Here is a 14,686-nt window from a genome sequence, read left to right on the forward strand (position 1 = left end):
ATTCCCAGACCCATTTTGATGTTTAATAACTCATAAAATAATGAAGATATAAGCAAACTTATGAGTTTATTGATGGAATAACTCATATATTTTCCTTTTCAGGTTTGAATATCTTTACTTTTGTAAATATCGTCTGCGCGTGTGGTTAATTTCAGATAATTTGATTTTCCAGTCTAAATATCTGTACTTTTCTAAATATCGTCTGCTTATTAATTGCATTTTTCTCTCTTTTGTTTTTGGCAACTATTGCAATGTTATGTTTACTTTTGATGTGTTTTTTCTATGTAGTACTTTTCCATGTGATGTTTTATTCGAGCAGATATTAAGGAGAATGCATACACCACAAGAGAAAGCACAGATTTTATGGTGGTTCATTGAAACGAAATCGATAGTGCAAGCACAGAGAAATTGCAGAAGAATTTACCAAAAAGATCCTCCATCCAAAAGCAGTATCTTGCGGTGGAAAAAGAATTTTCTAGAAACTGGATCGTGTCGAACATTGATGACCTAAAAGCCAGAATTACAACCGCAATAGCCTCTGTGGATGCCGACATGTTTGCCGCTACCTGGCATGAAATTGACTATCGGTTTGATATTCTTCGTGCGACGAAGGGGGCACACTTGGAAGTTCATTGACATGGGTCATGAAACTTTTTGAGTCTATCTAACCATTTAAGTTATTAATTTTAATCTATCTTTTTTATTTTATGAGTTATTAAGCATCAAAATGCGTCCGGGACTTCATAAACACCCTGTATATTTTGAATCCTTATACTATTTGGTATAGGTGGGGGAAATCTTTTTGATATGGGGAAACTATTCGATATAGTTGGGAAAACGCGATCATCGGATCGTTTTTTTTTCCGTTCCGCGTCGTTCAGGGCTTCTCCAAAACGCATCTTTTACGGTAAAGATATGTTCAAAATATGTTCAAAATTGTTCAAAATTTGGTTACGGTGATATTCAACGGTGGTTTCATGGGATATAACCAGGAAAATGTATGTCGAATTGGAAACACGACGTTTCAGTTTTGCAAGAGGCATAAAGCAAATCGCGTCTACCTGAAACAAAAAGCCTCATTTGCGGCCCCGTGAAGGAAGCAATATATCCCAACGAAATGTAATTGATTTAATTCGAAAGATGATATGATTCAAGCATCGGAGGTAAGTCCCAAAAAAACCGAAGAGGAATATTATAAAAACTTTAAACGCGATTTCCCAAAAATCATGTTTTTGTTGTTTTGTTTCCATATTTTACGTTTTCTTTGTTTGGATTACAGAGAAACAACTCTATCGATTTTGATGTCGCTTTGGAAATTTGTAGAGAATAGATGTGGTTACGGTTGGAACCAACAAAAATGGAGCACTTTCCAACATTTAAATTTTTTTTTGAAGTGCGTTTAAAGTCGATTTTTGTTTTCTTTTTTTCATTTGTAAAAAACTGACATTTTTTTCAGATTTTCCTTTTTTGGTTATAACCAAAGCTTCACTCATACATAATCATTAGTTTCTGCTTCAGATTATACAGCATGGCCTGTAGGTATTATACATTATGGTTACAGTATTATTCAGATAGTTTCCATCTTTCAGGGCTTGGTGCGCACCACCATCGTTTTATGTGTTAATTTTTATGTATTATTTCAGGCTAGAAAAAAAAATTTAAAATGTGACTGAAAGGTGACAAAACAAAATCATTATATAATTTGTTCTTTCATTTCAGTGAAAAAAAAACTTAAGAAAAAAACGACGCTTAAATTGGACCTTTTGACCAGAAAATCTCCTTAAGGCCTTGGGGTTGTGGTTATCAATCCAATTTAGTGGTGAAATGAGGTAGCATCACTGTAGTATTAAGCTTATTTTTGACAGATTTAAATGCATCATAATTTGGATGTGATGAAGGGTTCTTTATCCCAGAATAATAAATAAAATCTATTAGAAAAAATTGTTCTATTAAATAAATATTAAATAAAAAATGGCCACATTCAAAACTATAAAAATAAAGAAAATAAGTCCCTTAAAGGGATTAAGAGAAATCATTCTCCTAACATCGAGACTTTCTGTTCACGCAGATATTCAACGGTTGGGACTGTGAGGCACAAAGGCCTCCCTGTCTAAACTCCCAACGGACAGTTAGGAGCATGGGAAGAGATCCATGGTTGATTTATCGACTATCGATCATCACGATTTATCGAAAAAGATCAAAAATAAAGCCAATCAACATAAATTTGAGAATAATCTGGCGAAAACGAATCACCAAAAAAGACTGAGAATTGGTATAACCATGTGACTGAAACATTTTCGTGGTAAGAAATAATAAAGAGTTATGGATTCTTGTTTTCGATTGCGTCGTGACAGTGAATGAGTATTTAAATCAAAAGTTGCATTGATTGTTAAAAAAAGGAATAAAATATTTTATATTCACTTTTAAATAAAAATTAAAATTAGATAGTAATAAAAATTAGATAGTTATTTTAATTTAATTAAAATTCGATTATTGTTGTTGTTGTTCATTTATGTCGCACTAGAGCTGCACAATGGGCTATTGGCGACGGTCTGGGAAACATCCCGGAGGATGATCCGAAGACATGCCATCACAATTTTGATCCTCTGCGGAGGGGTTGGCACCCCCGCTTCGGTAGCCCGACGACCTGCACGTGAAGTCGAGCACTTTGCGATAGAACAGTTCAACGAGGGCAAAAATACCGCACACCCTCGTAATTAACTACGTAATTAACACATTATTTCCGTTCATAAGCATAGTTCAAAAAAACTTTCTTGGTCATTATATTAAAAAAAATACCATTTCAAACTTATAAAAATGTTTTACTAGTTGACGAAAATGACACTATCAATACTTTATATTTAAAAAGTTTAATTATTAAGAAAAATGAAAGGATATATCGACACTTTTTTATCTGCATATTCTTTTATAACAATAAGTTGAGTTAAATTTAGAATCCCTGATTTTAAAATATGCCGTTGATAGCAATTTATTCATACTTAATCATTAGGAAACATCAACCTTAAACGCTAATTACTGAAACAAAATAATAATTAAGGTTCATAATGACATTAGAAATTTTACAATTGTTAATAGATATTTAAATTTACGATGATATAATTTATAGATATTTAAATTTAAGAGAATATAATATTTAAAAAAAAATCATAAATATTTAGAATAACTACATTAAAAAATATGTTATGAAATTAGGAGAATTTGAACTATATACTATATATTTTATTTATACTTTTTATTTACATTTTAATTTTCCTTGACTTTATCCATTCTTTAATTTTTTTCACCTGCCTTTCTTTTTGAAGTAACGAGGTGGCTTCTATTTAGATAATGAATTTTTATAAAAGTTCTTAACGGCAGAATAAACGTATTGCTGTTTTATATTAACTGTGTCATTTCGGAATCCATTCTTTACATAGTTGTTCATTTACTTTAGGTACCGCTGTGGACTGATCATTAAGACACGGTTCCCAGCAGATCACCGAGCATCACTGGCTACGGTCAGTGTGCGGGTGGATGACCACTTGGATCAGTTTGCGTAGGGACCGAGGGTGTGCGGTATTGGTCCTCGTTAAACTGTTCTACCGTAAAGTGCTGGACTTCACGTACAGGTCGTCGGGCTACCGAAGCGGGGGTGCCATCCCCTCTGCAGAGGATCAAAATTGTGATGGCATGTCTTCGGATCATCCTCAGGGGTGTTTCCCAGACCGTCGCCAATAGCCCATCGTGCAGCTCTAGTGCGACGTAAATTTACTACAACAACAAAATCATTTACTTTAGGGAACACGCGGAAAATTATATTTTTTCCTTTTGTTTTTCTATCAGAATTTTTGCAAGTTGCAATCGCGCAAACTGGCATTTCGATAATAGTTTCAAATTCTTGTAAATTCACTGCAAAAACTGAGGAAAGTCATTATAGAAAATAACAAATGTCTTAGAATATCTCGCAAAAAGAAATGCTCCAATATTAGTTAGAGCTAGTATGGCCGAACGCTCAGTTCTTGAAGTGACGTCACTAGAGATAATCGGAGGATTGGCGCGGCGAGAGTTTCTTCAAAGGAGTGAACCAGCCCTTCTATTCTCTTTAGCCCTGCACTTTACCACACAGGGAGTCTTCGGCCGGCGGGGTTCGAACCCACGAACTCTCGGACAAGGGCCCAGCGCCCTACCGACCAGGTATTCAAAGCGTATAAAAGTCAAATTAATTATAGCACATCTCCATCATATATTATGCGAGAAAAAAGTTAAGAGAGACAGTGAATGAGCAAATATCTACAGAAATCATTTTATTGCATCTCATAATTTATTCCAGTGAAAGACAATTAATAGAAGCGGTTGCATAGTATTATCAAGCACAGCAGATATAACTACAGGTTTTGTTCTTTAGCCAAGAGTGAAAAATGCTGGGATACAGTTACAAAAGGTCATGACCTCATTTCTTTTATATGGAATAGTTTGCGCATGATTGAGAAGAGAGAGAGAGAGAAAAAAAAGCAAAATTGTTAAGCACCCAAGTGCATAAATATTATTTGCAAAGTTAACAAGCTCACGTGTGTCATGCAAATTAAATAAAAGTTTATCTTATACACTTCTCAAAAGCAGTTAAATATCCAACGCATGTAGAAAAAAAAATTGTTTATTTATAAATAAATGAAATCGACCGTCAGACAATACTTTGCTAATATCACTCTAAATTGATAACAAAACAAACAAAATAGTAATAATACTATGACAACGTTGACTTTTTTTTTTATTTTTTTAAATTAAAGTAACTGAGATTTAAATCCGGTCCTGATTGTAAACGGCAGACGAGGATCTATAGCTGAGGTACTTTATGAAGAAACGGTACAAGAAATGACATCAACACAAAAAAGAGTTCATATTTAGTAGTTGGTGGAACTGCTGCTGGATTCTTCGGTAGTGGTCACTAGGACTTGTCTGACAGATGCCGGTCCGGTCACGATGGTCCGTTGGCGAGATCGAATGAAGGAGAGGTTGCTCTCGGCTTGATCGGCTCTGTCTTCTGCTGCCTCTAGTTCCCTCTGGAAGCGGCGGACACGGGTCAGGTTTTGGGCAGTCATTCCTTCCTGTTGAGGCATAAAAATGAATTAAAATCGACGATGCCAAACTTCATCCATCAAAGGGTACATCATTATTGAACCAGGGTCCGAATTTACTACCGTTTAGCGGTACCTTCACAAATTCTATTTTAGGTAAAACGGTAGTTTCACAAATTTAACTTTAGGAAACAAAATACATTTTCTTAAAATTTTATTTTTGTCTCCCTTAAGAAGCGATAAATCTATATTTTTACCATGTCATTGTTGACTTTTTAATATAATATATAATTTTTCACAAATTAATGCAAAATTTTCAGAAAATAGGTACTTTTAAGAAAAACCTAGGACAGGAAGTGCTGTGTAAAGCTCACCGGATTTTAAGCTCTTGCTGTGAGAGCTGTATTGTGTTCATCGAGTTTTGAGCGTTAGTCGTGAGAGCTGTATTAAGTTCATGGCAGCTCCTGTGTTGCTAATAGCAATCGAGTACGTGCCGGATCCCCCTAAGTATAATAGAGACTGACTCAGCGATGGCTCAGGAGATAGAGCGTTCACCTTCCAATGAGGTGAACCAAGGTTCGATTCCGGCTATGGCTGTTAGATACGAATTCCGCATCCGGCTTGCACCGACCACAGCGATGACGTGAAATATCCTCAGTGGTAGGCGGATCATGGGCCAGAGTCCCCTTGCCGTGAAGCTAAACGTAGGAGATTCTCGTGGTCTTCCTCTCCATGTAACGCAAATGCGGCTTAGTTCCATTAAAAAGTCCTCCACGAAGGCAAATTTCTCCCAAAATCTGATCTAGGAGTTCCCTTGTCTTCTGGATTGGGTCCAAAACTTCAAGGCTACGGAGTTATTAGCTGTCGTAAGCCCAAAAATTGGGTCGGCTGTTCAATGACGATTATAAAAATGAGACTGAGAGGCAACAGCGTGAGAAGGACGATGAGGCAGTCACAAATATCAAGTCTACTGATCAATGCTGACCATCCGTCAAAGTGGGCGAGTCTGTTGAGGTAGGCTTGTTCAGATCACGTCTGAAGCCGGGGAAAGGATTTTTCGACAATGCTGACCTTCTATCAAAAGTTATTCGAGTTAGCCTGTCTTATATACTAGTGAGTCCCGCAGTGAACAGATCGTTAAGACACGGTTCCCAGCAGACCACCGAAGTCAAGCATCACTGGCTGCGGTCAGTGTGCGGGTGGGTGACCACTTAGATCAGTCTGCGTAGGGACCGAGGGTGTGCGGTATGGGTCCTCGTTAAGCTGTTCTATCGTAAAGTGCTCGACTTGTCGCGAAGGTCGTCGGGCTACCGCAGCGGGGGTGCCATCCCCTCCGCAGAGGATCAAAATTGTGATGGCATGTCTTCGGATCATCCTCCGGGATGTTTTCCAGACCGTCGCCAATAGCCCATTGTGCAGCTCTAGTGCGACGTAAATTAACAACAACAACAACATTATACTAGTGAATTGGTGTTTATTTATTGTAGTGATTGTTATGCCACAATATGGTTAGACTTTTAAGCACAAATTGTTCGTAACTTTTATTTAGTTAAACACAAGTTCTTCGCCTCAGCATCGCTAATTAGTTACAGCTCAGCAGTTTTTTTTTCTTTTCCGCGTAACAGATTTTGTTTCAGCATAAATACCTTAAAATTCATCTTTCTCATCAAAAACTGTGTTTGCAACTGATTTCTTCGAACGAAAATTGTTCATAACTCGACTGCAGCAAAGTCGTATGCGAATTTATCTGACGCATTTATCTCAATTTGAGAAAATTGCTGCACATCTCCAAACTTTAAAATGTGATGGAACGTGCTGATGTGAAAACTTTTCGAAATGACGCATAAAGTAACACATCAAACGCCGAGAGTGATAAATGAACAAAAACGGGATAAACTGGTTAAAGTGAACATAACATGCTAATAGATGCTAATTTTGCTAAATTTTTTTTAAGCATGATAGAACATAACATTATGCTAAAAAAAGATTGAAATAAATTTGCTGAACTTCTCAAAAACTACATTAAAAAGTTTCATTATTATTATTGTTATAATTTTTATTATCATTATTATTTTTATTGTTACTAGTATTATTATTATTATCCTCGGGCCGGGAAAGGTTGACTCAGCCTGTCATCCCTTCAGTGGGTCGATAAATGAGTACCAAGCATGCTTGGGAACTAAACACTGGGGGTTCCGCGTTCGACTGACCACCTGACCGGAACATCTGCTCCTGCACCCCAGAGCCCAAGGTCAAGAAAACTGAGATGGGCACAGTAGGTCTTGGTCCTCTATGGACTGTCGTGCCACTGAGTTTAGTTCATTATTATTATTATTACTATTATTATTATTATACTTACCATTATTATTTTAATTGTTACTATTAATATTATTTTTTATTATACTTACCATTATTATTATTGTTATTATTATTATATCACTATTATTATATTATTATTATTATTATCATATTATTATTATTATTACAATTATTATTATATTACTACTACTACTATTATTATTACTACTATTATTTAATTACTTTTATTATTGTTATTATGTGACTACTATTATTTTTATTGCCTTTATTATTATTATTATTATATGACTACTATTATTTTTATTGCATTTATTATTATTATTATATGACTACTATTATTTTATTGCTTTTATTATTATTATGATATGACTATTATTATTTTTATTGCATTTATTATTATTATTATTATATGACTACTTTTATTTTTATTGCATTTCTTCTTCTTCTTCTTCTTATTATTATATGACTACCATTATTTTATTGCTTTTATTATTATTATTATATGACTACTATTATTTTCATTGCATTTATTATTATTATTATTATTATTATATGACTACTATTATTTTCATTGCATTTATTATTATTATTATTATTATTATTATATGACTCCACTATTTTATTGCTTTTATTATTATTATTATATGACTACTATCATTTTTATTGCATTTATTATTATTATTATTATTATTATATGACTACTATTATTTTATTGCTTTTATTATCATTATTATATGACAACTATTATTTTATTGCTTTTATTATTATTATTATATGACTACTATTATTTTATTGCTTTTATTATCATTATTATATGACAACTATTATTTTATTGCTTTTATTATTATTATTATATGACTACTATTATTTTTATTGCATTTATTATTATTATTATATGACTACTATTATTTTTATTGCTTTTATTATTATTATTCTATGACTACTATTATTTTTAAGGCATTTATTATTATCATTATTATATGACTACTATTATTTTTATTGCATTTATTATTATGATGATCACTACTTTTCATAAATTGTTATTTACTAGTAACAAATGTACGCATCACTCGAATAGTACCCAATCCTGACTATCTTTTTGCAGCCAAGACGTGAAAATTTTTGCGGGATAGAGGGATTACCTGTTCGTTGAGTTGCCTCTTGTAGACCTTGACTTTCTCTGTGAGTTTTTCGACGGCGTCGTTCAACATGGTGATTGTCTTGTGATCCTCTTCTGTCTGCAACAGCAACTCCTTCACTCGGTGTTCCTTCTTCCTCATCATCTTCACAGTCTCTGAGTGTCTCTTCTTCTCTTCCTCACACTCCAACTCTATGTCTCGAATCTAGATCACAAAATAATACACACTCTTTTATTTTGTGACAGAAAATACATAACAGTTTTGTTCTTTCACTCCGAATTACGTACATAAAAACCAAATGTGTGAATGACCGAAATCATCAAGAGAATATTGCCAGCTTTAGTATTCTTTTATTTCCACACACATACGCAGACGAACGATTAAAAAAAACATTAATAACAAGAAAAAATCGTTTGGGTTGCTTAGCAACCAGCCAGAGTTGCAGTTATTATTTTCACAAGAGTTGGCAGACGATTTAAAACAATTATTTAAACTAATGTCAATTGGGTATAATATAGCCTACGTCACAGGTTGTGTTGTTCCTACTAAATTTAACCCATGAACGGCATTTTCTGCGAGACAAACTTCAAGCCACAAATAAACAAACGAAGTGTTCAATCGTTTAAATAGCTGCTCGCCAGATTTTATTGCATTATAAAGAAAAGTTATTGAAACTAAATACAACTAAATAAACAACAACAACTAAAACAAATAACAACAACTACTAATAACAATAACTAAATAAACAACAACTAAATTCCATTCGTTTAGCATTGCGTCATATGTTGTTCCTACTAAATCGAAGTAGTTGTGTTTTTTTCATATTATACCCAATTGATGTCGGAACAAATATCGAATCACATAGTCGCTTTGGTAAATGTTCGAAATATATATTAGATCTACTTAAGTGCCAGTATACATTTGACCGTTATACCCTACACTGATGTTTATTTTTAAAATTTAATGCCACTGCCCGGTATGTACCCGACATCAATGTTTTTTTCAGGTTCAGTGCCACTGCCCAGTATGCATTTTGCCCGGTATGTCCTACATCCATGTTTTTTAACACTAGAAAGACTGAAACTTAGTACATACCTATAGTGCTCAAAGGTAGACAAAATGACTGAATTGTGAAAGAATAACTAATGTGTAAGGAAATTTGCTTGACCCTTTTGAAGGCCGTGGTAAGTATACTTACCACTACCACGTTTTACCACTTTTAATTTAGGTTTCCATTTTTCAATAACTTCAGCTTTCTTGAAGTGAGTTTGAATAAAATTGGTAACCATTTGTCACTTTTAAAAAACGTACAAAAGTTATGAAATACATAATTCCTTTTGAAGTGTGTAGCATTTAAGGAATTTATTTTATAAATAAAGAAAAATAAAAGTTAGTAAGTTCCTAATAGGTCATGTTAAATATATTTACCACCAAAAAAATGGCATTTTTATAAACTAAATGAGTTTTTTTTTATATCAATTACTGTTCTTAAAACAATTTCAATTCCAAAAATACTTTAATTTACCTTTACTAGAAATAAAGGGCCCGTTAAGGGGTTAAAATAAATTTTTTTATATTATTTACAGTCATATAACAAGTTATTAGTAAATATTCAAAATAAAAAAAATTATAGGTTGTGCAAAAAGTCACAAAATTCAAAGAAATTGTGTCATTATATACATCATTGTTTTTCTAATTGAAATTGAAATACAGTCAAAAGGACTTCATCACCAATGACTTCATTCTAGTGTTAAGATTGAGTGCCCTGTATACACTTGCCCGGTATGTGCCCTACATCAATGTTTTTTTTTAAAAAAAAGATCAAGTGCTGTTGCTCAATATGTATTTAGCCGGTATTCCGAACACTGGTATTTCTCCTAATCTAACAGATATTAAAGTATCGAATTAATATAATCATACCAGCAAATAAATTAATATTAAATCGAATATAACAAATATGTCGGACACCAAATATCAAATAAGTGCAATAATATCAGTTAATATTAAATCAGATATAACAAAATATGTCGGACATTTACCAAAGCGACTATGTGATGGCTGACACTCATCGGTGAAAGTCGACATTTTCTTGATTTCGGTTATTTAAAGTAACATGTACATTATAGATATTTCTTATTGTACTTCATTGCTGGAAATAATCTTTCCAATTTATCCTTTTAATTATTATTTTTTTCTATAAAAAAATCATCGTTTAAAAAATTAGAAGCGTAAGGGACTATAAGCAGAGAATTTAACATAAGATAGATTAATCTTCGCCTCGATTTTTAAATCAAACAGAAGATTATTTCTCTTAGATAAATGAAAAAAAATATTTCTACTCAGCACAGTGGGCCAGCATCCAAGGTTTCATGGTCAAAATTAGTATTTCGATAAAATTTGCTTCAAAATTTGGGGCATGTAAATTGAATTCATAGTTGAAATTTTGAAATACACTAAAAATACCCAAAAAAAGCAAAATGGCGGCTGAAATAGGGCGAGCAAAAAAAAGAAATAATAATGTAGTACGTTTAAATAACTAAATATAGAAATGAAAATATAATAATTTTCGTCATTTTATATTAAAAATGAAAATCAAATTATATTTCCGATGTAATATTACAAAATAATGCGAAAACATGAAGAAAAAAAACAATTTTTGTTTTTTGGTATACTGAATCCTCCTTTGCAATACGGGCAAAATGGGGCAGGTTTTTTCGAAAGAAGAAACATCAAAGAAGACAACAACAAAAAAGTTTTGCTAATGAACTCGTGGAACTTTTTGAAACTAATTTTCGAAAGTCATTCAAATTTTGTAAAATATCAAAAGATAACATATAAACAAGTGTGTCTAGAGTATTAACTCATCCATCACATTGATAAAATGTACTATAATTTAACACTAATTACTCTTATAAAAATGTAACAGTAAGGTGAAATTCCTATATATATTTCTGAAATATAAAATTTAAAGGTTAAATTTAAAACAATTTTTTTAAACATATTTTTCATAACATTGTACTCTCGTCGGTCCAAAAAGTAAATGATAATGTTTGGAATGATTATGAATACTTAATTTGGGATATATTAAAACTGCCCACACATATTTTGGTTGAAAAATTAGTTTTTGACTTTTGGCCAAAGACCACTGGCCCACAGTGGAACAGGAAATGAAATTTGCTTTAATTTATAAAAGAAGAAATAAAGGAAATGTGTAATGAAATACCCTTGATTCCAACTTGCTGATGACCCGTCTTCCACCTGCCAAAGCATTCGTCTCTACTTCCTCTATTCTGACCTGCAGGGTTCTCACTTCTACCTCCAGGGACTTCTTGATGGATTCGATCTTAATGCTCCTCTCTTGCTCTTCGATCAAAAGATCTTTTGTTGATTTCAATTCCACTACAGTTCTGTTGTAACGCTCGTCCGACACCTGCAATAAATAGTCATCAATTAGTGTAGTAATAAGGAACGGGATAGCCTGGTCGGTAGGGCGCTGGGCCCATGTCCGAAAGTTCGTGGGTTCGAACACCGCCGGCGGAAGACTCCCAGTGTAGTAAAATGATGACTGATGCACGTTAAATCTGTCGAGTCGCAAAGTTCTCCATTTTCCCATAACAAATCAATACCTCTGGGGGTACTGGATTTGAGATCGATCGTTCTCAGATTCAGGTCTAAATTACGATCTGTGGATGAATTAATGGGTTCGCCCTATGAACGGGTGCGACGTGTGGTATGGCAGAAGTTGAATTCTTGACCATAGATGGCGCCACTGGAAAACAAGAATAATCGCACCCCATCTCCCTAAACAGGCATGCGTCAACAACAACAACAGCAGTGTAGTAGTAATAATAATAAAAGTAAATTTTCTAATGTCATTCCAGTTATGTTCCGCTAACATTCTGCTTACGGTTGGTACAACAGGTGAACCAGAAAGGCGGGCTTCCTCGTACTAAGAGCCGTAAGCAAGGGGTTAAAATGCATTCGGGATTGATTCATTAAAAAAGTAATTCCCCTCACTTATTATCCAAACACACATTTGATTTTTCTTAATTTTTTGGTGGTTAGATGGATGGTACTTTCGAAATGTTACCCACTATCAAAAATGGATTGTAAATTTGAGCTTTTGTTGTTGTAGCTGTCTTATGCCGCTTGTAAATAGTGTCAAGGCCATTTTAACACTGGAAAGACCGAAACTTAGTATCTACATATATTGCCTGAAAACAGTCAAAATGACTGGATTGTAAAAGAATAAATAATGTGTAAAGAAATTTGCTTAAAATTACTTTTTTAAATTTTTATATTACTTACAGTTATATAACAAGTTATTGGCAAGTATTAAAGATAAAAAAATTAAATGTTGAACAAAATTCTAAGAAATTATATACATCATTGTTTTTCGAATTGAAATTAAAAAGTAGTCAAAAGGACATCCGTATGCAATCTAGTGTTAAGGAAGAGGAATGATCTTCTTGTCTTCCAGACGCGAAATGTATGGCCGATTATTTGACTTCTGCCACACACATACGTCAAGGCCCGTTTTACAGGGAGAACCTCATTCACACGCCATCCGTTCACCCGGAGATCGTAATCTTGATCTGAACCAGAACGCGATCCATTTCCGATCAAATACCTCCTGATTTGTTATAGGAACTTGGAGGACTTTGTGACCTCGACAGATTTAACATGCACCAATCACTATCTTATACACAAAGAGTCTTCGGCAGGCGGGTATCGAACTTACGACCTCTTGAACATCGGCCCTACCCAGCAGACTATCTCGGCCAGATTTTTGCGCAAATCATAGGAGGGTAATAATACGTAATGTAAAACTAAAACACCTGTTTTGTAGTTTCCTTTTTGTTTAATTGTATGTTAAATACTAGGTGAGTATGCGGATTGTTAGGAAACGTGCCTTTTCTTTATTGTCTCTAATTTACGTTATTTTATAACCGTCGTTGAACAGTCGACCCAATTTTGGGTTTGCGACTTCTCATGCTCAACTTCCTAACCTTGTCATTTTGAATCCAATACAGAAGACAAGGGAACTTTTAAATCAAGTATTGAGAGAAATTTGCCTTTGTGAAGGACTTTTTGATGGAACTCATGCACATTTGCGTTACATAGATGGGAAAACCGCGAAAACCACCCACGGTTTGCCTGACGGCAAGGTGACTCTAACCCATTACCCGTCAACCTCTGAGGATAATTTACGTCATCACTGTGGTAGGTGCGAGTCGGGTGCGGAATTCGTATCGTCCCGTCATCGCTGGGATTCGAAACCGGTTTATCTCATTGTGAAGCGAAAACTCTATCCCCTGAGCCACCACGACTCTATTGTCTGCATCGAAAAAGCAATGTTCGTATAGAGCAGTGCTTCCCAAAGTGTGGTACGCGTACCACCAGGGGTACGGGATCGGGATCAGTTTAACGGGGGTACGCGTCCGTATGCGAAATACCTTGCAACAAACGAATATTGCAACAAAAATTTATTTAAAAACAAAGCTAACCATGAAAATTTACGATTACGTTTTTTTCTATTGGCAATTTTTTGCAGAGTTAACAGTCAATAACTAAAATTTGTTAATAAAAACATATTTTTAAAACATATATTTTTATTAATAAATATGTTAAAAAAACATATTTTTTAAAATATACATTCATTTTTTTATTAGTGGTACACAGCGTTACGAAAAATGTAGAAAGGGTACACAATAGTCATAAGTTTGGGAAACACTGGTACAGAGCGTGGTAATTTTTTTAAGCTTATTGCGCTACTTTCAGTTCGATTTTATGTATTTCCATTTTTGCCTTCTGATCTATTCTTTTTTGCTGAATTTCGTTAAAGTAGGTCATATTCCTCCTCCCTCAGTTTTCTGTACTAAAAATGCAACATTTACAATGAATTTAAGGTACTATTTTCTTAAAGGCACATTAAATTCCTCAGCTGTTAAAGTGTTAGTCTGTTATTTACTTTAAATTTCCTCAGCTGTTAAAGTGTTAGTGCATTATTTACTTTAAATTCCTCAGCTGTTATAGTGTTAGTCTATTTTTTTTTACCTTAAATTCATAAGCTGTTAAAGTGTTAGTCTATTATTTACTTTAAATTTCCTCAGCTGTTGCAGTGTTAGTCTATTTTTTTACCTTAAATTCCTC

General features: G+C 33.8%; 1 protein-coding gene across 1 annotated transcript in view; it reads right to left on the reverse strand.

The window, feature by feature from the left end:
• Positions 1-4,289: 4,289 nt before the first annotated feature.
• LOC147806929 (paramyosin-like) overlaps positions 4,290-14,686 on the reverse strand; it is a gene marked incomplete at its 5' end in the record, with an annotated part of 49,353 nt that continues 38,956 nt past the window's right edge. Inside the window, 3 exon segments of the mRNA XM_087167415.1 lie at positions 4,290-5,105; positions 8,537-8,737; positions 11,757-11,963. Coding sequence (XP_087023541.1) covers positions 4,902-5,105; positions 8,537-8,737; positions 11,757-11,963 — 612 coding nt within the window.

The sequence above is a fragment of the Parasteatoda tepidariorum genome, chromosome 7 (assembly GCF_982258835.1).
Source record: "Parasteatoda tepidariorum strain Cologne lab strain chromosome 7, Ptep-v5.0, whole genome shotgun sequence".
Taxonomy (NCBI): Eukaryota; Metazoa; Arthropoda; class Arachnida; order Araneae; family Theridiidae; genus Parasteatoda; species Parasteatoda tepidariorum.